At 45.7% G+C, this 27,558-nt stretch overlaps 2 protein-coding genes across 7 annotated transcripts in view; both read right to left on the bottom strand.

Moving 5' to 3' along the window:
• The window catches only part of DCPS (decapping enzyme, scavenger), a 36,095-nt gene extending 34,310 nt beyond the window's left edge, over positions 1-1,785 (bottom strand). For all 3 annotated transcript variants that reach the window (XR_007130765.1, XR_007130766.1, XM_047752621.1), the window contains exon 1: positions 1,550-1,785. Coding sequence is in view for 1 of the 3 variants with exons in the window: in XM_047752621.1 (XP_047608577.1) it covers positions 1,550-1,750 (201 nt within the window). In the remaining 2 variants the exon portion in view is untranslated. The remainder of the gene's footprint in view (positions 1-1,549) is intronic.
• Positions 1,786-8,835: 7,050 nt separating this feature from the next.
• Positions 8,836-26,557, bottom strand: TIRAP (TIR domain containing adaptor protein). 4 transcript variants are annotated; one of them, XM_047752617.1, is made up of 5 exons: positions 26,433-26,556; positions 15,566-15,845; positions 14,509-14,632; positions 11,202-11,792; positions 8,837-9,630 (listed from the first exon to the last, which is right to left on the bottom strand). In XM_047752617.1, the coding sequence occupies exons 3-5, from the start codon at positions 14,570-14,572 to the stop codon at positions 9,611-9,613; spliced, it is 675 nt and encodes a 224-aa protein (XP_047608573.1). In that variant the 5' UTR covers positions 14,573-14,632; positions 15,566-15,845; positions 26,433-26,556; the 3' UTR covers positions 8,837-9,610. The 4 variants fall into 4 exon arrangements, with proteins under 4 accessions (XP_047608575.1, XP_047608573.1, XP_047608574.1 ...); XM_047752618.1 differs by having other exon boundaries at positions 15,566-15,800; XM_047752619.1 differs by lacking the exon at positions 15,566-15,845 and having other exon boundaries at positions 8,836-9,630; positions 26,433-26,557.
• Between the last annotated feature and the right edge of the window lie 1,001 nt (positions 26,558-27,558).

Below are 27,558 nucleotides of genomic sequence, written 5' to 3'. Positions count from 1 at the left end.
CTTTTAGGCTCACAAGGCCTCTGTCAAATTCTCCTCATTTTGGAGTTCCTGTCGTGGCTCAGCGGTAACGAACCTGACTAGTACCCATGAAGACATGGGTTCAATCCCTGGCTTCACTCAGTGGGTTAAGGATTCGGCATTGCCATGAGCTAAGGTGTACATCACAGCCTTGGCTCCAATCTGGCGTTGCTGTGGCTGTGGCGTAAGCCAGCAGCTACAGCTCTGACTGGACTCCTAGCCTGGGAACTTCTATGTGCCTCGGGTGCAGCCCTAAAAAAAGAAAAAAAAAAAAAAAAAGACCCCCCCCCCAAATTCTCCCCATTTTACAGCTGAAGAAAATGAGGTCTAGAGAAGTTTAAGTGACTTGCCCAAATGCTGAAATAGAAATTAGACTTTAAGTATCCCAACTAGCTTCGAGCTCAAAGGTTCCCATGGCTAAAATCTTCAGCAGGTGCTGCAGACTGAAGGTAAGTTGGGCTGAGACAGACAGAACCTTGTAAAACACAAGAGACACAGAAAGAGGCATGGAAGCCTGGCCCAGGGTCTCCCCGCCCCCATCCTCCCAAAAGTGAGAGCTCCTGCCAGGACTTCTGGGGAACCCTTGAACTGCCTCTTTACTAGCTCTTGGGTCAGTATCCAGTCTCTCCTCAGTCCCTGCTGGAGAGCTGAGCACGTGATACTAGAGCTAGCTGTGCCTGTCTGCTTAAGGATGCTCTGCACTCCTGAAGATCAAGGATGGGAACTTTCAGCTCTATGTTGCACCCAGTTCAGTGCTGGCCTGTCTGTGCATGAAATGTGGAATTGAATCAAGAATGGGAACTTTCAGCTCTATGTTGCACCCAGTTCAGTGCTGGCCTGTCTGTGCATGATATGTGGAATTGAATCACCAATTCAACAAACTGTTTCCCCGCTCCCAGGAGCGGGAGTCCTGTATATAGCAGAGATCATACCTCCTACAGTGTCTATGTTATTGCCTGGGGCCTGGATGACCAAGACTGCCCAGAAACATACTGGATTCCTAGCACCTTACAGGGTTTTTGTGTGTTTTGTTGGGGCCCGTTTGTTTGTTTGTTTGCCCTCACCCAAGGCAAGTGGAAGTTCTGGGCCAGGGATGGAACCTGCACCACAACAGCGATCCAAGCCCCATCAGTGAAACCTCCAGATCCTTAACCAGCTGTGCCACAAGAGAACTCCTAGCACGTCACAGGTTTAGTAAATGAATGGTGAAAGCTTGGGGAATTTAACATGTGACTTTTTAATCGACAATAAATACACTCCGCAAGTGTTAGGTTCTTATTTTAGTACAAGAGGAATTAGGAAAATTAGCCCCACGCGTGTTAATTCCCTTAATTTCACAGGTATCCTTGTTTCCTCCACGAACCAAACCCCTGCCCAGGCATTTTAGCGCACTTGGCCTCCTTCCCACCCAGCGCAATACGATTAGTATTTTCCAAAGAATCTCAAAAAAAAAAAAAAAAAAAATCCGCCTCCGAGGCGACGATTGGGTCACTCCCTCCCGCATCCCCACCCCAACGCTGTTTAATGGTACCTTTCCGTGCAGGAAAATGATTTTGTCCCGCGCAGACTCCCTTAGCACTTTTTTCACTCTAAAGTCGGAGAAAGGTAAGCGGACAGGAGCAGAGGTACCATTCCCAACCCTTGCTTCCTTCTCCTCTGTGCTGGGTGCCTCCGCCTCCTCCGCGTCTTGTTCGCGCTTTCTCTTGCTGGGTTGAGGAGCGGTGTCCGCCATATTGGGGGGGAGTGTGCGCCTGCGCCAACCGGCCGCGGCCCCGCCCCTCCGCCTCCTCACCCCACCTCCGCGGAGGGCGGTGACTACAACTCCCGACGTGCTCCGCGCGGGAGTCAGCTGATCTCCTGGCTGTAGGAAACCTAGGGGCGCTGTTCCTTGGGACACGTCTAGAGTGAGCATCTTAATTCGAGTTTCCCGCCTTTGGTCTCCTCGTGCTAGCCAACCCGGGCGGAGGCTGGTCCTGAGGGAAAAGAGAAGGTGACAGCAAGGCTAGAGAGGCTGCAGGGGAGAGGGTAGCCCAGCTACCCCACCCCACCCCTACTCCCCCGAGTCCGAGCTGCAAGACGCCCTTTGGACTCTGCGCTGACACTTGGGTTGAATACAGCTTTTTAATCAGAGTTATGCCAACATTGATTAGAGTGGAAGGGATGTTTCTGAAGCAAATCTGTTGAGCCAATCTCTTTCGAAGTCAATTGATTGAACATAGAGAACGCTTAAAACCCTATCCATTTTTCACCCGTTTCCATTTTACAAAAGTCCTCATTGTGTTGTCCTTTTCTTTGTAAATCCCAGTATTTTTTGCTGAGAAGAATGATAAGTGAACAGGGCCAGAAGTACATTTCCATTGCCTGCCTCTTTGCTTCTGCTTCCTGTCCATTAGATGATCAGGTACCCTGCCACCTTCTCCTTCACCTTGCCTTTAAAAACACTTCCCTGAAAGCCATCAAGAAGTTCAGGTCTTTTGAGGATGAGCTGCCAGTTCTCCTTGCTTGGTCTCACTCATTGCCTGCCTCTTTGCTTCTGCCCCACTGTATCTATGTTACAGAACCAGTTGGGTCTCCTTGGGCAACTATACTGCAGTCTATCCACACTGGGTTGTGATGAGGGAAAGTACAGCGTTTATTGCAGTCTTTGGGGTTTTTTTGCGTTTTAGGGTCGCACCCGCTGCATGTGGAGGCTAGGGGTCCAATCGGAACTATAGCACAGCCACAGCAATGCAGGATCCGAGCTGCGTCTGTGACCTACACCACAGCTCATGGCAACGCTGGATTCTCAACACACTGAGCGAGGCCAGGGATGGAACTCACAACCTCGTAGTTCCTAGTCGGATTCGTTTCTGCTTTGCCACAACGGAAACTCCCAATTGCAAGGTTCTTAAAGTGAGACCAAGCAAGGAAAACTGGCAGCTCATGCTCAAAAGACCTGAACTTCTTGATGGCTTTCAGGGAGGTGTTTTTTTGTTTTGTTTTGTTTTGTTTTGTTTTTGTCTTTTTGCTATTTCTTGGGCCGCTCCCGCGGCATATGGAGATTCCCAGGCTAGGGGTCCAACCTACACCACAGCGCAAGGCAATGCCGGATCATTAACCCACTGAGCAAGGGCAGGGATCAAACCCGCAACCTCATTGTTCCTAGTCGGATTCGTTAACCACTGCGCCACGATGGGAACTCCGGGAGGTGTTTTTAAAGGCAAGGTGAAGGAGAAGGTGGCAGGGTACCTGATCATCTAATGGACATTCTTCTGGTTGATAGATGGTATTTCTGGGGTCAGTATCAACCTCTGGTTCCAACCAGTCTGGGGTCTACAAGGTTGTGATCAGTATGTAGTTTGCAGTTAACTTCTACCTAGTGGGGATTTCATTATCTGCGAAATAATTCAAGGATATAGCTCAGGGTTTTATTTTATTTATTTAAAAAAAATTTTTTTGGGGGCTGCACCCACGGCATATAGAGGTTCCCAGGCTAGTAGTCCAGTCAGAGCTACAGCTGCTGGCCTATGCCACAGCCACAGCAACACCAGGTCAGAGTCGCATCTGGAACCTACATTGCAGCTTCTGGCAATGGCAGATCTCTGACTGAATAAGGCCAGGGATCAAACACACATCATCATGGAGACTATGTCGGGTTCTTAACCTGCTAAGCCACAATGGGAACCCCTCTTTTCTTAAAAAATTTTTTTTTGCCGTATAAAATTTTTACTTATGATTTTCCTGCAACTCCTGGTGCTTGAGCATGCCTTCCTGAAAAGTGAGTGCACCTCTGCTGATACTTGCCAACTGAAAAACACACACAGCCTACAAGTTGCATGTTATACTTTATTCAGAGAATCTACTGAGGACTGTAGCCTGGAAAACAGTCTCTGATGGCTCTGAGGAGCTGTTCCAAAGAGGTAAGAGAGGAGCCAGGATATATAGGAGGTTTTGTTAGAAGAAAAAAAAAATGTAGTTGAGCATCAAAAGATTACTGCTAATCATGAAAAACAGACATCTCAGGTTAAGGATTTTAGTGCCTCTCTATACATGGGAAGATGCAAGAGTCTGAGGTCATTGAAATTATTTCTTAGTTATGCACCTTAACTATCTAGGGCCAGTATCCTGTTTTTCTTCATCCTGAATGCCCCTCAGGGTGCATCATCACGGCCTAAAACAGTGGCTAATGGCTTGATGGTGAGCAATATTCGCTGGTTACTGAAATGGCAGGCAGGCAACATTTTTTTGTTGTTGTTGGCAAATCATATCATTGATGTGATATTTTCTGCTAACCACCCTTCCTTTTTTTTTTTTCTTTTAATTTGGTTGGAAGGAATGTATTGGAGAGCAAAGTTGCAAAGCACTGTGCTAGTTAAAATTTTTTATGTCAAATTTTGTATTCTGATTTATTTTGTTTATTTATTTTTACTTTTTAGGGCCACATCCACGGCAGATGGAGGTTCACAGGCTAGGGGTTGAATCGGAGCTACAGCTGCCAACCTACACCACAGCCACAGCAATGCTAGATCCGAGCCTTGTCTGCTACCTATGCCACAGGTCACGGCAACACAGGATCCTTAACCCACTGAATGAGGCCAGGGATTGAACCTGAAACCTCATGGTTCCTAGTTGGAGTTGTTTCCTCTGCGCCACATTGGGAACTCCAGCCTAGTTTAATTTATAGCACTTTCTCTAGCTCCCCTCCCCAGTCCCTACATAAACTTGATTGACCAGTTAGGCTCTCAGCACGACTGGTTGAAATATGATGGCTTTAGCAGAAACTTGAGGAGCGTGAAGTCTCTGCTTTCTAGAAAAATAATCATTGCTCAAAGTAAAATTAAAATTTTCTTTGAGATAATTTTTTTTAAAAAAGGAAAGGATGTGGAGTTCCCGTTGTGGCTCAGTGGTTAACGAATCCAACTAGGAACCATGAGGTTGCGGGTTCGATCCCTGGCCTTGCTCAGTGGGTTAAGGATCCGGCGTTGCCGTGAGCTGTGGTGTAGGTTGCAGACTCGGCTCGGATCCTGCGTTGCTGTGGCTCTGGCGTAGGCCGGTGGCTACAGCTCCGGTTAAACCCCTCTAGCCTGGGAACCTCCATATGCCGCGGGAGCGGCCCTAGAAAAGACAAAAAGACAAAAAAAAAGGAAAGGAAAGGAAGTATACTGTTGACCCTTGAAACAACACAGATTAGAACTGCAGGTCCACTTATACGTAGATCTCTCTCTCTCTCTCTCTCTCTCTCTCTCTTTTTTTGCCTTTTAGGGATGCAGGTGAGGCATATGGAAGTTCCCAGGCTTGGGGTCAAATTGGAGCTGCAGCTGCCAGCCTACACCACAGCCACAGCAACACCAGATCTAAGCCACATCTGTGATTACCCCACAGCTCATGGCAATGCCAGATCCTTAACCCATGAATACTGGTCAGATTCATTACCTCTGAGCCACAACGGTCATTCCCCTTTTTTTAGTTTTAGTTTAAAGAAGGAATAGACCCTTTCATTTCAGGTATTAAGACAGACTAGGTATCCTAAAAACAAGTCAGCTAAAAACATCTAAACATTCTGGGTGCAAAATTTAAAACATCCTTTTGATTACATTCTTGCTCTCTCAAGAAAATAAAATTTTCAGAAACAAAAAATATGGGGGCACACATCAATAGAATAGTAAGTGGATATTGAAGCTGTGGTTCTAAGTGTGCTTGTTGGTTTGTAGAAATCTAGAGACTTGTGCTTTAAAATGTGATGTTTAAGGCACAAACCTGGGCTTGTGCAAGCGAGGAGTTGGAAGAGAGAGCTTCCCAGAGAGCCAGAGATCTTTAAAGATTCCCCCACTTCAATGAAAGGGCCAACTATTTAAAAAAATAAAAATACCCCCACTAAAGGGAACAAAATATTTAGGAAACTTATGTGTCTCAACATCTGGCTCTTGGGGAAGAAAAAAAAAATCTTCTGAAAATATGTAATCACAGACCAATCTCTGTGCAGGTTTAGAATTCAAATTCAAGAGTTCCTGTCGTGCCGCAACAGAAATGAATCCGTCTAGGAATCATGAGGTTGCAGGTTTGATCCCTGGCCTCACTCAGTGGGTTAAGGATCTGGCATTGCTGTGGCTGTTGCCTGGGCCTGGAGCTGTAGCTCCAATTATACACCTAGCCTGGGAACCTCCGTATGCCACCTCCATATGCGGCCCTAAGAAGATAAAAAATAAAATAAAATAAAAATACCTTTTACAGTTGCAACTGAAAATATGAAGTAGTGGAGTTCCCGTCGTGGCTCAGTGGTTAACGAATCTGCCTAGGAACCATGAGGTTGCTGGTTCGGTCCCTGCCCTTGCTCAGTGGGTTAACAATCCGACGTTGCCGTGAGCTGTGGTGTAGGTTGCAGACGCGGCTCGGATCCCGAGTTGCTGTGGCTCTGGCGTAGGCCGGTGGCTACAGCTCCGATTAGACCCCTAGCCTGGGAACCTCCATATGCCGCGGGAGCCGCCCAAGAAATAGCAAAAAGACAAAAAAAAAATGAAGTGGTAAGGAATTACTCTCATAAAAGAGGTAACTGACCAATATGGAAAAGATGTATAAAGTTTTATTGAAACATACTTAAAGATATAAATGGAGACATACTTTTTATGAAGAGAAAGTTTCAATATAATTAAAACATCTATTCTTTATAAATTAATCTCTCTAGATAAGTCCCATAAAAATATGTACTGGCCTTTTCCTGGAATCGAACAAACTGAATAAACAGTTTATATGAAAAGAATAAAGGAACAGGAAGGTTTAGGGTGATTTTAATGAATGAGAGGAGTGGAAGAGCAGACCTGTAATTTTTCAAGGTTTACTAACAACCACAGTAAATAAGCCAGCATGCTACTGACAGAGGGATCCCTGGACAAAGGGAGGAGCCTGGAGGACCCAGGAGAAGACCCCTACATATGACAAAGTGTGGCAGGAGTGACAAAACACTCAGTGGGGGTGGGGAGATGGACTCAACAGTAAATGATGGCTACTCAAATAGGAAAAAAAAAAAAGGATCTCTGACTTAAAAACCAAGAGCAACAAAACCAAACCCAAACAAAACATCCAGGTGGATTAAAGACCTAAATGTGAAATGCTTTCAGAAGAAAACACAGGAGTAGCGAAGGATTCCCTAAAGACACAAAACGCAGAGACTATAAAGATAAAAAGATAAAAGGTTTTATACTAAAAAATAAAACCTATTCCTTAAATGACACTGTTCTGTGGTTTTTTTTTTTAAAGCTTTTAGTAATTTAGAGATATATACATATTTAGGAATAAAATAATACCTGAGAGTTGCTTCAAAATGATCAGAGGGTGAAGGAATGGGTAGAGTTATTGTTAATGTAAGTTTATCTCTGGTTGCCTAGTGGTTAGGGATCCAGTGTTGTCACTGCTGTGGCACAGCTTCAGTTCCCGGCCCAGGAAATTCCACATGCCACAGGTACGGCAAATAAATAAATAAATACATAAATATAAACATTATATACCCATATATAAAATATTGCATATATATGTGTATATATAATGTTTTATACACACACACACACACACTCATATATAATCTTTCTCTGAGTTGAGTTGGTAATGGTTGAAACTGGATGACAGGTACATGGAAGTTCACCAAACTTTCTTTTTAGTGTATGGTTTTTTTAAATTTAAAAAAAAGGCAAAAGGAAAAACGTTATAAAAGGATACCAGTTTTGATCCACCAAATTAGCAAACATTTAAAAATCTAGTAATCCTAGAAGTTCCCATCGTGGTGCAGCAGAAACGAATCCGACTAGGAACCATGAGGTTGTGGGTTCAATCCCTGGCCTTGCTCAGTGGGTTAAGGATCCCACTGTGAGCTGTGGTGTAGGTCGAAGACACGGCTTGGATCCCACGTTGCCGTGGCTCTGGCATAGGCCGGTGGCTACAGCTCCAATTAGACCCCTAGCCTGGGAACCTCCATATGCCACGGGTTCAGCCCTAGAAAAGACAAAAAAGACGAAAACAAACAAAAACAAAACAAAACATAAAACCCTGTAAAAGTAAATAAGTCGTCAGGAATACATACATATGTAATAAATTTTTACAGAAAAGTTAAGAATGATAAATTCAAAATTCAGAATAGTGGTTACTTCCGGTGGGAGAAGGGAGGAGAACGTAATTAAGGACACAAAGGGAGTGAGATGGGGATTGTAGGGTTTTGCTTTTAAGCTAGTGTTAGGCATTGAGTGTATATTATTCTTTAGTCCTTTCATTTGTAATTAAAATTTTTATTCACAATACATACAAATAGCAAATCATGTACACTTGAAACTAATATAATCTTTTATGTCAATTACATCTAAATTAAATATATATATAATTTTTTTTCAGTAGAAGGAGGAGACTTGGTAGGGGGAAGTAGCTGAAGAGAAACAAAAGTATACATTGGGGGAATAATAAATTCATTTCATTCTACCTACCAACTTTTATTGAGAACAGATGAATGAAAACTTTGCCTGTCCTACAAGGTACACAGTCATCTCCCAGAAGAAACAGGCTGATTCCTCTGGGTACAGAGGTGAAGAAGCTACTGTAAAAGCTTGAGTTCTGGCCAGACTCCTGGTGAGGCCCCAGATGTCAGAGCATTGGTCTCTCTCTCTCTTTTTTTTTTTTTTAGTCTTTTGTCTTTGTAGGGCTGCACTCGCGGCATATGGAGGTTCCCAGATTAGAAGTCAAACTGGAGCTAGAGCCGGCCACAGCCACAGCCACAGCCACGCCAGATCCAAGCCGTGTCTGTGACCTACACCACAGCTCACGGCAATGCCAGATTCTTAACCCACTGAGTGAGGCCAGGGATTGAACCCGCAACCTTATGGTTCCTAGATGTATTTGTTTCCGCTGTGCCATGATGGGAACTCCAGAGCACTGGCTTTTGATCCCAGCTGATCTGCTCCCTGTCCTCTCCTATCTATTCAGAACGGTTTCTAGGTGTGTCTTTAATGACAGACATGCAGCAAAAATAAATACAGGACAGTGCTGGGTGCATTTTCCACGTGACTTTCAGAAGTGTGTGACGTCACTGGAGACCCGGCAGGAGTGTGAGTATGAATGATATCAAAACTGTCGCGTTCCCCTAACATCTGTTCAGGGCTTCCCCAGGCCTCAGGGAAACCACCCCGTGGGGGCGAGCAGTGCAGGCTTCCAGCTCCTTATCCAGGCAAAGAAGGCACCTCTACACCAGGGCCCCGTCCCAGGGGAAGATGTAGGCATACAGTGCCAGGCTACACATCCAATTAGGCAGGAGGCAAAACACGGGTGACTGCTGAGTATCAGCATGTCCTCCCGCCTCTACTTTCTGGTTTCCCCATGGCCTTCCTGGGGGGAGTCCCCAGCTTCCTTGTGGCCTTCCTGGGGGAGTCCCCAGCTTCTCCAGGCCTTCCTGGGGGAGTCCCCAGCTTCCCTGGGGCCTTCCTGGGAGCCCATGGTAATGGAGGCCATGGGCAATCTGATCCCAGGGTCACATACAACATGCTGCAAAGGAATGCAAGGCCCTTCAAGGCCCTGGGCTCTCTAACTCCATTTCCAGCTTTGCTCCAACTTTCTGGGTCCTGTGGTGACAAAAGGAGAGTCAGCTGAGGGCCCGAAGATCTGAAAGAGACCAAACCAAATCACAGGGCTTGTCACCCTCCTCAAACTCTGGCATCTTTGTTTCCTCCGAAGAGGTCCCTGCCTCTGCTACTTTTTAATCTATTTTACTTCCAAACCCACTATAATATAATGCCCCTCCCTGGATACATTTATTGTAGGTAATTCTTTCCTATTATTTTGCACCTGTTTGCCTTACTAAACCAGCGTCCCTCCTGGCATTTTCCCCAGCTCTTGATGGACATTGCCAACCTGACCTCGGTGAGAGAAACTGAATACTATTAATACTACTAATAATAATAACAGTTAATATTTATTGATGACTTGATATGTGCTAGGCTCTGCCTATTATGAATACTTTGCTTGTGCCAGGCCATATCTGAATGCTTATTTAGTGTTTATTTATAAACACTTATTTAGGTCTATAGCATCTTTCCAATTTAATCAATGAGAAAACCCAGGCACAGAGCAGTTAAGTAACTTCTCCAAGAAACAGATGGTATTTTCTGGAGCCAGCCCTTTGAAGTACAGACAGACCTCAGAAATTTGCAGGTTCAGTTCTAGACCACCTCCATCAAAGTGAATATTGCAATCAAGTGAGTCACACAAAATTCTTTTTTTGTTTCTTAGTGCATATAAAAGTTATGTGTTTTTGTTTTGTTTTGGTTTGTTTTTTTTGGTTTTGGTTTTGGTTTTTAGGGCCGCACCTGTGGCATATGGAAGTTCCTAGGCTCGGGGTGGAATCGGAGCTACAGCTACCGGCCTACACCACAGCCACAGCAACATGGGATCCAAGCCGTGTCTGTGACCTACACCACAGCTCACAGCAGCACCAGATCCTTAACCCACTGAGCGAGGCCAGGGATCCAACGTGCATCCTCATAGATCCTAGTCAGGTTCATTAACTGCTAGCCACGAAGAGAACTCCAAAGTTATGTGGTTTTTTTGTTTGTTTCTTGTTTTTGGCCACACCTGTGGCATTTAGAGGTTCCAGGGACAGGGACTGAACCCATGCCATAGCAGTGACCCAAGTCACAGCTGTGACAATGACAGATCCTTAACACACTGACCCAGCAGGGAACTCCAAAAGTTATGTTTACACTATTCTGTGGTCTATTAAGTATGCCACAGCATTATGTTTAAAAAAAAGTATGTGCCTTATCAAAAAATATTTAATCGCTTTATGGAGTTCTGGTTGTGGCTAAGTGGTAATGAACCTGACTAGCATCCATGAGGACGCAGGTTCGATCCCTGGCCTTACTTGTGGTTTAAGGATCTGTCATTGCTATGAATTATGGGGTAGGTTGCAGATGTAGCTTGGATCTGGCATGGCTGTGGCTGTGGTATAGGCTGGCAGCTACCTATATATATATTTAATCGCTTTTAAAAAATGCTAACCATCATCTGACCACAAGGGTTGCCATAAAACTTCAATTTGTAAAAAAGCACAATATCTGCTAAATGCAATAAAGTGAAGCCTACACTTGGTCACAGTGCAAGTCTCCTAAAGGCCAAAGACCAGCAGGCACCACAGCTGAAGCCCCTTCCCCTTCTCCCCTCCTCCCATAGCTTACACCGCAGGACAGCCTCCTTGACTTGGTGAAAGCCTCCATCTGGGCCTCGGCCATCCACGAAGTACATGAATCGGAGCTCGGCAGGGTAGGCGGCTCTGGAGAGGCCTGACATCAACGGGATGGTGCGGCCCTCTGCCCCGGGGGCCTCACTCAGTGCCTGCAGCATCTGGTACCTGCACCACGGGTCCTGGAGGAAGCCCGGAGTGATGAGCAGCACGCGGCAGTGGCTGTTGCTTAGTGCCTGGCACAGCTCAGACACAATGGCCCCGCCTGGGGTGGCATCTCGAAGCTGGAGGAAGCAGCGCAGGCTGGAGGTGCTGCCCTCCAGGTAGGAGACCAGCTCTTGGGCGACCGCCAGGTCCTCCTCGCTGTGGCACACGCACACATCATAGTCCTTGCTCCAGCGGCCGCTGCTGCTGCTGCTGCTGTCCGCGCCCATGTGTGTCGGTGGCAGGGTGGGAGACACCTCTGAGCTGGGGCCCAGGGGTGGAGGGCTGTCCTGTGAGCTCGACTGTGAAATATCACTAGGGCGGTTTTCTGGGGAGACATGAGTCGTTGTGGGCTTCTTCGACAGGGCCTGTCTGAACCAGTCTGTGGGGGAGAAACACAGGTCAGGCCTGCAGTTCTCAGCAGGAGCCTCCTCCCTGTCCTGCAGAGAGGGGCCACTAGGGGCAGGACCCCTGCCCATCTCCCCTGCCCACCTCAGACTTGCTGGTCTATTCTGCTCTGTGTACAGCCTCAGGATTTGCCCCCACATTCCCATTATTTTTAAAGGTTTCAAGAATATGTAAAAACTCTAGCTGTTTTATAAGTCAGTGCAGATGTAAGGCACAACATGGTGACTGTAGTTAATGATACTGTATTGCGTATTTGAAAGTTGTGGCTCAACGGTTAATGAACCTGACTAGGATCCATGACGATGCAGGTTCAAACCTTGGCTTTGCTCATTGGGTTAAGGATCTGGCATTGCCATGAGCTGTGGTGTAGGTCGCAGACACGGCTCGGCTCCCACGCTGCTGTGGCTGTGACGTAGGCCAGCAGCTGTAGCTCTGATTGGACCCCTAGCCTGAGAACTTCCATGTGCCTAGCGGATGGCCCCAAAAAGCAAAAAAAAAAAAGTTATCATCAGAAGAAGAAAAAAAATCTGTAACTATGTATAATGATGCATGTTAACTAGACTTAATTGTTGTGATCATATCACAATGTACCCAAATATTAGATCATTTTGTTGTACTCCTGAAATTAATACAATGCTATATGTCAATTATACCTCAATAATTTTTTTAAAAAAAGTTTTGGTATAGCAACAATATGAGGGATCCCCTTGTGGCTCAGCAGGTTAAGGATCTGACTTCATGAGGATGTGGGTTTAATCCCTGGCCTTGTTCAGTGGCTGTGGCATAGGCTGCCATTGCAGCTTGGAGTCGACCTCTAGCCCAGGAACTTCCATATGTTGCAGGTTTGGACATGTAAAAAGAAAAAGAAGAAAAAAGCGAGAGAGAGAGAAAAAAAGGAAGAACTCTGGCTGTTTTACCAGCATGATTGGCAAAGATGGCTTTGCCTGCTCCACACCCTTCAATTTCTGGTATCCCCAGCCTATCCTAACCAGAACTTGTCACTAGTCAACCATCTGTGAGTCTGGGAGTAGAACTATGCTAAGCTGGTAAAGATCAATTAGTTCCCAAACCCACCTTCAGCCCTGAGGGGAGGCGGATTTAGATTAAGGGGCTACCCATTATGGGGGGAAAGAGGGGGAGGGAATGGCATCTCTTTGGCCCTAGAGAATCCTAGCTTATTACTAAATGAGTAAGACAGAAGTGCGGAAGGGGACCACTGCTCAGAGCTCCTGAAGAGCTTAGAGCTTAGCGATTCAGAATCACACTTTGGAGCTGGGCACAGGTTTGATTGTGGACCAGCTGTTTGTTTTCTGTATGACCTTAAGCCAATCAGTCTATGTCTCCATTTCCTCATCTTTAAAATGGGTTCATTGAGGAAGATAAGCTGAGATAATGCAGTGGTTGGTATAGTGCAAGTACTCCAAATAATTTCAACTCAGCTTCCTCTGATTTTTTTTTCTTTTTGCCTTTTCCAGGGCCACACCCGTGGCATATGGAGGTTCCCAGGGTAGGGCTCTAATCAGAGCTGTTGCTGCCGGCCTGCACCAGAGCCACAGCAACTCAGGATCCGAGCCGCATCTGCAACCTACACCACAGCTCACTGCTACGCCGGATCCGTAACCCACTGAGCAAGACCAGGGATTGAACCTGAAACCTCATGGTTCCCAGTCGGATTCGTTAACCACTGCACCACGACGGGAACTCCGGCTTCCTCTGATTTTGTGTGTGCGTGGGTGTTTTCAGGGCTGCACCTGTGGCATATGGAGGTTCCCAGGCTAGGGGTCGAATCAGAGCTGTAGCCGCCGGCCTATGCCACAGCCACAGCAACACAGGATCCGAGCTGCGTCTGCAACCTACACCACTGCTCATGGCAACACAGAATCCTTAACCCACAAGGCAAGGCCAGGGGATCGAACCCAAGTCCTCATGGATACTAGTTGGGTTCGTTAACCACTGAGCCAAGACGGGAACTCCTTCCTCCCCTTTTGATGGGACAGAAAGTTTGGTGTTCTCTAGGTTGATGTTTTCTCTCTCTGCCTGGCTCCTTCCTCTGAATGGTTCTGGAAGATTTATATGACATGAGACACCATGTTAAGCACTCAGCACAGTAATTTCCAGGCTGGGAAAATTAGCTGAATGTACCTGGAAAATCTGTGACCCAGAAGGACTGAAGGCTCCCTGATACACTGCTCCTCTCCTGACTCCCCACAGAGCCTCTGGACACTGCGGTCAAGGCAAGAGCCCCTGCATCTCTCCAGGGCTTGTATTTGGGCAGGCAACCCTCCTGGAATTAGGAATCAGGAGTCTGTCTCCACTCACCAGCCATCTTGCCCAAAGGCTTTTTGGATCGAGGATCCGGGAAGGAGGTTGAGGATGCCATCGTTTTGGGCTCCACACTAATCCCATGAGACCAGGCATTGGTAAAATGGGAAGAGGGAGGGGACCCAGTCTTGACCTCATGGAACAGCCATCCTACAAGAATTAGAGACAGAGAAAGATAGTCACAAAAGCTGTGCTTATCTTACGCCCAGTCCCAGTGGGTGGGCTCTGGCCATTCTTTCTCTCCTAGTGCCTGACAGAGGCTCAGTCTCTAAATGGGTTCCTTGTCCCTTATGGGATTAGGGATGGACACCACTGTGATTAGAACTGGTTTCTAGATAGACCCACATCTGTGCAGTGGTCAGACTTACAGGGTACGAGCTCAGCATGACCCGTAGAGTGACGGTTCTCTGCTCCACCTGGCCAGGAGTGCATTCAGGATCTGGGGAAGGGCAGCTGGCAGGCAGTGCTTTATAGGAACTTCCTATGTAAATGCTGAAATCAGAGAAGAAGTTCTGTTGCTAGTGGACAAATAATTATGTATTGAAGCAGACAGATGCTGAGCAGTAGAGAGAGGGTACATAAGAAAACTATAGAAGCAGTAAGAAAACTTCAGGGATTTTCCTCCAAGTCTTCCTTCCCCTGAAAACTCCCTCCATCCACCCTTCCCTCCCTCCCTCATTTGCAAATAGTGTAAAGTCAGCAGACTCTGCAGGGAGAGCACGTAGCTCTCCATCTCTTATGAACCATGGCCTTCAGTAAACTACTAACTCCTGTCAAGCTAGCATTTCCATCTGTGAGATGGAAATAATTTGAGGACCTGCTCAGCATTGTTGTGAAATTACAGGAGATGCTAATGGTACATGGCATAGTTGTCTCTGCAGCACAGGTGTGGCTTGGGTGGCTGCTGTGGAGTAGGTTCGATCCCCAGCCTGGGAAATTCTGAGTGCCTCAGGTGCAGCCAAAAATAAATAAATGCAGTAAAATTAAATTCAATTAAATAATCCAGACATTGGAGGGATATATTCAATGCTACTCCAAATTCCAGAAGGTTTTTTTTTTTTTTTGTGGGGGCCAGGGTGGGGGGAGGTGGCAGTGCAGGGAAGGGATTGTCAAACGGCGTATAAATTTATACAGAAATGTGAAGTTCCCATCATGGCTCAGTGGTTAACAAACCGGACTAGCAACCATGAGGATGTGGGTTTGATCCCTGGCCTCGCTCAGTGGGTTAAGGATCCGGCGTTGCCGTGAGCTGTGGTGTAGGCCACAGACTCGGCTTGGATCTGGCGTTGCTGTGGCTGTGGCATAGGCTGGCAGCTACAGCTCCGATTTGACCCCTAGCCTGGGAACCTCCGGGTGTGGCCCTGAAAAGATAAAAGACAAAGTAAATAAATAACTTTATACAGAAATGCAAAGGACCAAGAATACCTTAGATGGGCAACCCTCCATGTTCTCTTCCCACCATGATGATGAGATGTCCCTGATGGTGGGGGCTCTTTCTGCAAGGTTTCTGAGAGGACGATACGCAGAGCAGAGCCTGCCCTGATCCCGGAAGGGGCCACTGCGTTCTAGAGGCACTTCTGAAGATGAAGGGCTGGTGGAGAACTTGGCTCAAGAGCTTGGAGCAACAGGCAGAGGACTGCTTTCTCACTCTTTGATGGATCTGCAGACGTCAAAACAACTCCCCTGGGAACTTACCTAGACACAACTTGTATGAATAGACACACTGAGTTAAGTGTTTTCAAAATGTAAAGAATGTCCTGCAGTGTGGGGCAAAAACGCTTCATTCTGCTAAATGCTGAATACCCTTTCTGAAGAACAGACGGCAAGAGATAGTGATGATTCATGAAAATACATCAGAGTTCCAAAAAAGAGAACTTTAACTATAGCGGGGGAGGGGGGTTTAGGGGTGGGGAGGGGAGTGGCAGGGGGAGGCAGAAGAAGTTGGGATAGGCTTGGGGACCATAAGCTCTATTTGGAAGAAACAAGCAGTTAGCTGCTAAGCCAGCCAAAAGGATGTGAACAACAGGTGAACATTAGCAAGGGTATGTGTTTCTTTTCCTACCTAATGCTATTTGGGGTTTCTGACCCCCTAAGCAGTGTTGAAGTTGAGGCAGTGCCTGGTAACCACTGTTTGGTTTTTGTTTTTGTTTTTGTTTTTTTTTTTTTTGGGGGGGGGCATGCCCAAGGCATGCAGAAGTTCCCAGGCCAGGGATCAAATCTGTGCCACAGCAGTAACCAGAGCCACAGCAGTGACAATGCTGGATCCTTAACCTGCTGAGCCACTAGCATTTCCTAGGATTTCCTACGTTTTGAAATCTTTTTCCCAGTGAGGATCTGGTGTCTCTCAAAATCTATATTTCAACCATCCAAGATGTCCCCCCCCAACTCCCAGTGGGGGACATAATATCATTTGGTTTTTATATTACGTAAATGTTTTTCAATTGTGTTTTAATTTGAAAATTCATTATTTGCCCTTGATACACTGATGAACTGGAAACTCATGTGATTTATTTTTCTTTGCGTTCTATTTCTTTTTTTGTTTTTCATTTGATATTTTTACTTTTATTTTTTGGCTGCATCTGGGGCATGTGGAAGATCCCAGGCCAGGGGTCAAACCCAAGCCACAGCAGCAACCCCACCTGCTTCAGTGACGATGCCTGGGTGGATCCTTAAACTGCTGCACCACAAGGGAACTCCTTTGATATTTTTAATGATAGCCTAAAGGTTCAAAATTTACACTTTAATAACACTTTAGTCTACTTAACAGATGTAGATTTGAAAGTTTCAGTTTCCCATTTTATCAAATGACTCACCCTTTTGGCAATACAGGCTGATTTTTGGTAACTGCCTTTTTTCAATGCTTGGTTAAGAAGAAATTCAACTGCCCAACAGCCACTGGAAGTGGGATGGTATAAGCTCTAGTGACTGATGTTACGGAAAATTTCAAACACAGGAAATCACAGCATCTTTGTCAAAGGATAATTGAGCAAGAATGCAGATAAGTTCCACGAATGATATACCCAGTCTACTTCCTGGAGTCTAAAACCCTACTGCACTTTCCTTATTACTTTTCAGTTCTTGTGCAGCTGAGGCTATGGAGTGATCATACTCAAATATGCTTCAATCAAAATTAAAAAAAAAAAAGAGTTTCCGTCACGGCTCAGTGGAATGAATCTGACTATCATCCATGAGGACACAGGTTCAATCCCTAGCCTCGCTCAGTGGGTTAAGGATCTGGTGTTGCCATGAGCTGTGGTGTAGGTCACAGAAGTGGCTCAGATCCCAAGTTGCTGTGGCTGTGGCATAGGCAGGCAGCTGATTGGATCCCTAGCCTGGGAACCTCCGTAGGATGCAAGACAAAAAATCAATCAATCAATCAAATATGCTTCAATCTTGACAAGATTTAGTAATAGCCATATAGAGAGATATGAGAGGCATAGTTGTCAGGCAGATATGGATATAATGAACCCAAATCTCCAACTGGAAGCTCTCATCATTAGCTCTGTCTATTCTCTGATTTGCTATGTGGCCTTATGTGTAGTCACTTTTCCCTGTGCTTTAAAAAAATTCATCAAGTAGAATGATAAAAGACCTAAATCGCTCCTTTGTAGATAATTACAAAGACTTTCTAGAAAACATGTAAAGAGGTCCTTTCAAAAAAAGCAGCAACAATGTTACCGTCAGCACTTTTAGAATGCTTTTTCAATATTTTATGAAGGAACTCAATATATGAGGTAAATACTATAAAATTTCACGGTATAAAATCCAAAGTGTATTAAGTACTCTTCAATAGCTAACTGGTCTCCAATACCTATTATATAGGGGATGTACTGAGATTTATGAAGATATATGATTAGAATATCTAGGAGTTCCCATCGTGGCTCAGTGGTTAATGAATCTGACTGGAACCATGAGGTTGTGAGTTCGATCCCTGGCCTTGCTCAGTGGGTTAAGGATCCGGCGTTGCCGTGAGCTTTGGTGTAGGTCACAGACATGGCTCGGTTCCCACATTGCTGTGGCTCTGGTGTAGGCCGGCAGCTACAGATCCAATTAGACCCCTAGCCTGGGAACTTCCATATAATGTGGGAGCAGCCCCAGAAAAGGCAAAAAGACAAAAAAAAAAAAAGAGAGAGAATATGTAGCTTATATAATTCCTATCACATTTCTGTTAGGCTGGAATCACTGTCTGTGGTAGACAGGACACTGGTCCTCCAAAGATGCCCACATCCTAATTCTCAGAACCAATGAAAAATAAGCTACTTTACTTGGCAGAAATAGACTTCACAGTTGTGATTGAGGGTCTGGAGAAGGAAAGATTATCATGGATTATCTAGGTAGGCCAAATGTAATCACAAAGGTCTGATAAGAGGAAGGCAGGAGGGTCAGGGTAAGAGAAGAAGATGTGACCATAGAAGCAAAGGTTGGTATAAGATGGGGCCATAAGCAAGTTACATGACAGCCTCTAGAAGCTGGAAAAGGCAAGGACTCTAGATTCTCCCCTCGAGCCTCCAGGAAGAACGCAGCCTTGCTGATCCATTTTAGACTCTGACCATCACAAGAAGATGTGTGTGGTGTAAGAAGATGCAAAAATGTGTGTGGGAGTTCCCACCGTGGCGCAGAGGAAATGAATCTGACTAGGAACCATGAGGTTGCGGGTTCGATCCCTGGTCTTGCTCAGTGGGTTAAGGATCCGGCATTGCTATGAGCTGTGGTGTAGGTCGAAGATGTGGCTTGGATCCCACATTGCTGTGGCTGTGGTGTAGGCCAGCAGCTGTAGCTCTGATTCGACCCCTCACCTGGGAACCTCCATATGCCATGGGTGCAGCCCTAAAAAAAAAAAAAAAAAAAAAAGAAGAGAAAAGAAAAGAAAATGTGTGTGGTATGAAGCCAAGAAGTTTGTGGTAATTTGTTACAGAACCAATAGGAAATAATACACTATCTCTGTCTATGTGTGAGGCTGATGAATGGGGAAAGCATTGAATCTGAGTGCTAAAAATGGATCTGTTTGAAAGTTTAAATTGTTTTGAGCTTTTCACTTCTTTGATGGATAAATTATCATCTACACTTCATTTGATTTTTGACTTTAAGAACATTACTTTCAAAGCCTCAAACACTTGCTTCTCAAACACTTGAGGAAACACCTGTCAGGACAAGACTTCTTATTTCTTAGAACTTGCAGGATAGTGTCACTTAAAGTGAAATTAGGAATTCCCTCTTGCCCAGCAGGTTAAGGTTTTGGCACTGTCACTGTTGTGGCTCTGGTTATAGCTGTGGTGCGGGTTCAGTCCCTGACTTGGGAACTTCCACATGCTGGGGGGCAAAAACCAAAACAAAACAAAAACCAGAATCTAAAGTGCTGAAATTAATTGTTAATTGCTTGATAGACACAATCTAGTGTTTCAGAGTAGCTATGGACTATGGTGGACAGTCCTAAGGTGGCCCCCATGTTGACACCTGTGAGTGGGGGAGGGCCCATGACTACTTCTTTTTTTTTTTTTTTTTTGCTTTTTTAGGGCCACATATACGGCAATATGGAAGTTCCCAGGCTAGACCTTCAAGAAGAACTACAGGAATTCCCATCGTGGCTCAGTGGTTAACGAATCTGACTGGGAACCATGAGGTTGCAGGTTCGACCCCTGGCCTTGCTCAGTGGGTTAATGATCTGGTGTTGCCGTGAGCTGTGGTGTGGGTCACAGACGCGGCTCGGATCCTGCGTTGCTGTGGCTCTAGCCTAGGCTGGTGGCTATAGCTCCGATTGGACCCCTAGCCTGGGAACCTCCATATGCCGCAAGAGCAGCCCTAGAAAAGGCAAAAAAAAAAGACAAAAAAAAAGAAGAAGAACTACAGCTGCTGACCTACGCCACAGTCACAGCAATGCAGCATTTGAGCTATGTCTGCAAACTACACTACAGCTCGGGGCAATGTCGGATCCTGGACCCACTGAACGAGGCCAGGGATTGAACCTGCATCCTCGTGGATACTCGTTGCACTTATTTCCGCTGCACCACAGCAGGAACTCCCCATGACACAGGCACAGAATATGGCACAGGTTGTGGGACGACATTCACAGAACTATTTTACTATGCATATGATGTGTGTATATGTATTTGTATATATATGTATATACACATGTACATATACATATTAACACAATCTTGTGTACATATATGTATATACTTATGTATATACATGTAGTGTGTATATTTACCCTATGAGATGTGTGTATATGAATATAACATACAAATGAACATTGTGTACATCCATATGTATGTGCCTGGGTGTGGGTAGGGGTGTGGTAGGTGCAAAAGTCCATCTTAGCAAGTGGAGAGAGACTCCCATGATGACACGAAAGAATTTTCTGTATCATGAGAGGGCCAGGTGACAAGGAACAAGCCGAGTGTAGTGCCTAGCTGCCCGCCGGCCAGAAAACAGATATCAGTCCTAAAACTGCAAGGAGATGAATTCTGCCAAGCCACAACCTGAGGCAGCTTGGAAGTGGTTCTTTTTCCATTAGTGTCTGATGGCACCGCAGCCCTAGCTAATATCCAGATTGAGGCCAGGCGAGACCCTAGCAGGTGACTCAGCCAAGCTTTTCCCAGGTCCTTGACCCACAGAAACTCTTGAGATAACAAACAGATGTTAATTTAAGCTGCCTAATTTGTGGTAATTCATCACTCAGTAGAGAAAATGAATACAGGGACCAACTATAACGATGGTTTAAAATGAGAGTTCCTGTGCCCCATTCCAAAGTTACGGAATCAAATCTCTGGGTGTAAGACTTGGGAACCTGAGTTTGAAATCCCAGGCTTCTGATATACCTATACATTGGTCGAGTAGGCTACAGCAGTGGTTCTCAAAGCAAGCTGCACACCATTATCACCTAGACAGCTTTTAAAAATATAACTACCCCAGAAATTCTTTTCCCCCCCGCTGTTTATATAGCCGCACCTGGGGCTTATGGTTCTTCTTGGGTCAAACTGGAGCTGCAGCTGCAGGCCTATACCACAGCCAAGGCAATGCCCGTTCCTTAACTGCTGATCGAGGCCAGGGATGGAACTGCATCCTCAAGGAGGCTACACTGGGTTCTCATTTTTTTTTAAGGGCTGAACCCATGGCATATGGAGGTTCCCAGGCTAGGGGTCAAATTGGAGCTGTAGATGCTGGCCTACACCACAGCTCACAGCAACGCCAGATCCTTAACCCACTGAGCGAGGTCAGGGATCGATCCTACATCCTCATGGATGCTAGTCAGATTCATTTCTGCTGAGCCATGATGGGAACTCCCCACATTGGGTTCTTAACCGACTGAGCCACAATGGGAATTCCTACCCCTGGAAATTGTTATTCAGTAGTTCATAAGTGGGGTCGGCCCAAGAATCTGTATTTTTAAAGAGCTTTCCAGGTAATTCTGATATAAGGAACTACTGGTCTTGACTTATATTGTTACTTATATTTATAAGCAGTGAAATAATTGAAATTTCCCCAGAAAATCTTGGGATTGATTTTATGAAATAAATTCCAAGCTACTGATTTTGCTATAAAGTCAGGTTTAAGATTGGACTCCAGGCAGAAAACAGTCATAGAGTCATAGATCTCTGGGTAATTAACTGAAGCTTTATGACCTGTATTAAAGTAAATCATTTTGCCAAATTTTTGCTGGATATATACTGAGGCACGTTATGCTTTCAGCACTACATTTTGTAAATTTTGAAGACTTCTAAAAATGTCAAAAATTTCAAATATGTGTGTGTGTAAAAGCACCTATTTTAAATTTAATTATAAATCAAGAATATTGTTACTTTAGTTACTAAAATCTAAAAATCTTAGCTGTATTTTAGTCACATAGGAACATATCTTACTGACCAAACATAAATGGGAAGTATTTTAATTAATATTCCTGTATTTTGTAAAAAGTAGCAAATTGTTCTTTGGAAAACAGTTTCTTAGTTTTTAAAAAAACTTTTTGTTTTGGGGATTCTATTATGGTGCAGTGGGTTAAAGATTGTTTTGAAACTATATCATATATGTACCAATGGTCATTTTTAACTGAAATGGTGTGAATTTGTTTTATGTTTACTTTGCTGTAAGTCTCATGTAAACAGGCAGGCACTGAATGCAATATAAGTTGTATCAGCACTGAATGTAATGATGGATACAGTTTACAAATTGTGCCTTTATATATTAGTTCCCTTTTGAGCTACCAAAATGACTGCTTTTAATATATTTTTGAAAAAAGGATTTGGGGGATTAGATGAAAAAAAACAAACAAAAAACCCAAAACCTTAGGTTTTTTGGCTGCACCCACAGCATATGGAAGTTCCTTAGCCCAGGATTGGATACAAGCTGCAGCTTCAACCTATGCCATCCAGCAATGGTGGCTCCTTAACCCACTGCACCACAGCAGCAACTCCAAAAACCTAAGGGTTTTTTTTGCTTTTTTAAGGGCTGCACCGGTGGCATATGGAAGTTCCCAGGCCAGGGGTCGAATCAGAGCTGCAGCTGGCAGCCCACACCAGATCCAAGCTGCATCTGTGACCTACACCACAGCTCATGGCAACACTGGATCCTTAACCCAGTGAGTGAGGCAAGGGCTCAAACCCGAATCCTCATGGATACTTTTCATTCCCCCCGGGGCCACAATGGGAACTCCAAAAACCTAAGATTTTTAAAGAAGAAATTTAGGAGGACTTCCTTTACTGGAACAATGGCTTACTATAAAGCAACAGAACTTAAGGCACAATGATATTTGTGCACAAGAACAGATAGGCTAACGGAAGAATAGGGTGTCCAGAAACAGACCCACACCTATACAGTCTCCTGGTTTATTACAAAGCCAACAATGCAGTGCAGTGTGTGTGTGTGGGAGGTGGTCTCTTTAATATATGGTACTGGGTCAATTTAGACAGCCTTGTGGGAACAGATGAATCTTGACCCATATATCATACTATAGCAAAAAAGTAATTTCAAATGGATAGTAGATATAAGTGAGAGAATAACAATAAAGTTTTTAGAGGAAATTATAGGAGATTATCTTCCTTTGATTATTTTCCTGATTTATGAAAACTGAGAAATAACTGACATATAACATTATATTAATTTCAGGTATATACATATATATTGCATATATAATATATATTGGGAAATAATCATCACGATAAGTCTAGTTAACCACACACAATTACAATTTTTTCCTTGTCATCAGAACTTTTTTTTTTTTTTGTCTTTTTGCTATTTCTTGGGCCGCTTCCGCGGCATATGGAGGTTCCCAGGCTAGGGGTCTAATCGGAGCTGTAGCCACCGGCCTACGCCAGAGCCACAGCAACGCGGGATCCGAGCCGCGTCTGCAACCTACACCACAGCTCACGGCAACGCCGGATCGTTAACCCACTGAGCAAGGGCAGGGACCGAATCCGCAACCTCATGGTTCCTAATCGAATTCGTGAACCACTGCGCCACAACGGGAACTCCCATCAGAACTTTTAAATACTATTCTATTAGCAATTTTCTTTTCTTTTTTTAATGATTTTTATTTTTTTCCATTATAGCTGGTTTACAGTGTTCTATCAATTTTCTACTGTACAGCAAGGTGACCCAGTCACACATACACATATACATTCTTTTTTCTCACATTGTCATGCTCCATCATAAGTGACTAGATATAGTTCCCAGTGCTATACAGCAGGATCTCATTGCTTATTCTCTTAGCAATTTTCAAATATAAAATAGAGCATTATTAACTATAGTCACCATGTTGTACGTTACATCCCCAGGACTTATTTTATTTTATAACTGGAAGTACTTTTTGACCACCTTCACCTATTTTGTCCTTTCCCTAGCCCCCAGAATAGGCAACAACTTAAAAAAAACTGGACATAGTAGAACCACAAAGGGAAAAATGATAAATTGGACAACACTAAATTGAAGGACCTCTGTTCTTCAAAAGACATTAATAGGAGAGTGAAAAGGTAATCTCCTGAGAGAGAGAGAAGTCAGTTTAAAAATTACATATCCAATATGTTTTTTATCCAGAATATTTAAGAACTCTTAGAAACTGGTAAGAAAAAGAGAAACAATCTATTGGAAAAATGGGCAGAAGAACAGCACAGACACTTCACAAAAACGATACCCAAATGCCCAACAGACATATGAAAAGACGCATAATTTATGAGTCATCAGAGAAATGCAAATGAAAACCTCAATGCAACCTCACTTCCCACTCACTCAGCAGAAACGCTACAATGAAAAAGCCAGACAATATCAGGTATTGGTAAGCATGTGGAGGAATAGGAACTCATTGCCCGTGGGAGTGTAGATTGATACAAGGACTTTGGAAGACTGTTTGGCACCATATACTACAGCTGAACATAAACGCAGGCAGCAACTCCACTCCTGGGAAAAAACTCCAGAGAAGCGCTTACAAATGTTCACCAAAGACAAATTTATGTCTCAGCAGCACTTTTAAAATAATCATAGAGTTCCCACTGTGGTGCAGTGGGTTAAGAATGCTCCTGCAAGAGTTCCCATTGTGGCTCAGTGATAAAGAACCAGACTAGTATACACGAGGACTTGGATTCGATCCCTGGCCTCGCAAGGATACAGCATTGCAGCAAGCTGTGGTGTAGGTGGCAGTCGAGGCTCGGATTCCCTGTTGCTGTGGCTGGGTGTAGGCCAGCAGCTGCAGCTCCAATTGGACCCTAGCCTGGGAACTTCCATATGGGGCAGGTTTGGCCCTAAAAAAAAGAAAAAAGAATCCCACTGCAGGAGTTCCCCACTGTGGCACGATGGGATTTGAGGCGTCTTGGGAACGCTGGGTTCAATTCCCTGCCAGCACAGTGGGAATTGGATCTGGCATTGCCACAGCTGCAAGCATAGGTTGAAATTGTGGCTCAGATCAGATCCCTGGCTAGGGGTACTCCACATGCCACCGGGTGGCCAAAAAAAAAGAATCCCACTACAGCAGCTCAGGAGGCTGCACAGATGGAGACAGGGGTTCAATCTCCAGCCCTGTGAAGTTGGTTAAAGGATCCTACCATGCTGCAGCTGTGGCTTGGATTCAACCCCCGCCCTGGGAACTTCCATATGCTGCAAATGTGGCCATAAAAAAAGGTAAATAAAAATAAAATGAAATAATATCAAGCTGGAAACAACCCATATCCATCAATGAGAGTACTGGTCTATTCGCACAGTGCAAAATTACACACCAATGAGGATAAATGAACTTCTGCTAACTGCAACATGGGTCAATCTATATATTGAGTATAAAACACCATACACAGAAAGTACAGAAGTATGATTCCAAGGGCCAAAAGTTCAAAATCAGGTAAAACTATTTCACAGTGTTAGACACCAGGAGAGCAATACCCTGAGGAGAAAGTAATGACTGGAAATGGGCATAAGAGGGCATTGGACTGTGTTTTACCTGGATGCAGGCTGCACAGGAATGTTCATTATGTGACACTGGGTAGTTGTACACCGAAGATCTGTGCACTTTTCTGTATGTATGTCGTATTTCGATTTTTAAAAAAAGGTTTTAAAAATAACTACATGTAACTTCCCCTGACTGTCATTCCAGACCCTCCATGTCTTCTGGGTTAGGTGTATCAGCCGGATGGAGAACGTACTCCATTCCCCCGCCCCGCCGCCCAGCCACCTCAGAGCTGCACTTGTCTGCGTGTGTGCGTGGTTCCTAATGTCTCCAGAAGACGGGCCAGGGCTGACTCTGTTCAGGGCGGTCATTCGATGGTAGGTCACCCATGGTATACGTTCCTGAAATGACTGGGGAAGGGATCCCTCGATAGGCCCTTAAACCCAAATAAAGCCGTGTTCTTGCTGAAACACTGTCACAAAGGCCAGCAGAAGAGCAGAGGGAGAGGCTGTGACCAGAACAGAGAAGGAGGCGAGGAGACTGGGAGACAACAAACCTACAGTTCAAGACTGAAGCCACCTGACTGAGCCAGGCTCTTCATGCTCAAGGAGGGTTCCCTGAACGAGCGTCTCGGCGAGAAAGTGACAGCTCTCTCCTGAGCGCGTTTTCACCCCGTTTCCGCATTGTGGGTGCTCGGGGCAGCCAGGTGAAAGGGCGGATGGAGGGCAGCGGTGAACCAGACAGAGGTGCCGCAAGGAAGGGGCAAGTCCGGGACTGGGGACGGGAGATCGGGCCGCTAACGGGGCGGGACGCGAGGGTCCTCTGCCCGAGCGGGGCCCTGATTGCCCCTCCGTTTGCCTGCCGGGGCCGCCCGGGCTGCCTGGCCCGCGAGGCTCCCCCGCTCCCGCCCCCCTGCGGAGAGCTCACCTGCGCCTGGGGGCGTCGGGTCCCGCCCCGGTGCCGCTGCTGCGGGCGTGGGCTCCGGCCGGCTGCCCGCCGCTCGCTCAGGGGAAGTGCAGGCGCCCGCCCGCTGCCCCGGAAGCGCAGAGGCTCCCGGCCCGCGGCCCCTCCTCCGCCGGCCGCTCCCGCGCCCGGAGCTCAACCCGAGGTGGCACCAGGCCCGCCTGCTGCCGAGTCCTCCGCGCCCCGTCCCTAAAGCCGGCGGGAAATCCCGTTGGCATCTGTGCAGCCACGGACCCAGCGGAAGCTTGGAGATGAGTCTCTACTCTTGAGTTCCCGGAAACCCACTGGGAGAACCTGCAGTCTAGGGTTCTCTGTCGCAGGCAAGGAAAGAAGCCCTTATCTCATTCATGAGACCGCTCAACACTCTGCAAGGGGAGTATTTATACCTCTTTTCTCCTTAGGTAATGGAGGAAAATGAGGCTGGACTTTCCCAAAGGCCTCACACAGTAAGTGGTAACTCCGGTCTCGAACGCGGAGAGGCAGGCCGGCGGTGCAGCCGTGAAGGTAGCTCCAGGGCCGGCCGTGCCTGGCGCGTCCCCTTGTTCATGTCCAATCACATGGCCCGCACTGCCCTTTGAACGCTAAGGCAACCGGGCCGAGTGTGCGGGGCAAACTATGGCGAGTCCTGGGTTAGAGTGGAGGGACTTCTTAGCACTCTTGAGATGTTGAAGAACTTTGGAAAGTACCAAGGCGGGGAAATAGAACGTGGCTGTTTCACAATGCAGGAAATAATCTCTTCCTGAGCGGTGTTCCTCCGCATGTCTGTTTGGAAAACATTCCTGCTGTGTACGTGAAATGCTTTAGGGCAGAGATGGATTTAATAGGGCCGATCTAAGATTCATGATCTCCCTTGCAATCAGATTTCCTGCTTTTCTTACTCATCCGCAGGATTTAGTGCTGATCCTGGGAGGCGGGGTGGTGTTAGACCTTATAGGAGGGTCAGGAGTAAGTCCCGGGGTTCACAACCAGGGCTTATCACTGTGCAAGAAATGAGACCCCTGGGAACTGTGGGGCCTGTCTAGGTTCACTTTCCTCATCGAAATGATAGTATCTGGTTCTTGGTGTTGTGGGAAGGGGTAGATGAGATAAA

The sequence above is a fragment of the Phacochoerus africanus genome, chromosome 11, assembly GCF_016906955.1.
Source record: "Phacochoerus africanus isolate WHEZ1 chromosome 11, ROS_Pafr_v1, whole genome shotgun sequence".
Taxonomy (NCBI): Eukaryota; Metazoa; Chordata; class Mammalia; order Artiodactyla; family Suidae; genus Phacochoerus; species Phacochoerus africanus.
Note: the sequence above shows the minus strand (reverse complement) of the source record. Positions and strands in the feature narration are given on the sequence as shown.

Coding starts and splice junctions, on each gene's coding strand:
- TIRAP (XM_047752619.1), bottom strand. CDS start 14,572: ATGCACTCCTGGCCAGGTGGAGCAGAGAACCGTCACTCTACGGGTCAT. Junction 11,793..14,508: donor TCATGCTGAGCTCGTACCCT/GTAAGTCTGACC, acceptor TCTCCCCCACAG/ACTGGTTCAGACAGGCCCTG. Junction 9,631..11,201: donor CAAGGAGGCTGTCCTGCGGT/GTAAGCTATGGG, acceptor GGTCTCTTTCAG/ATCTTCGGGCCCTCAGCTGA.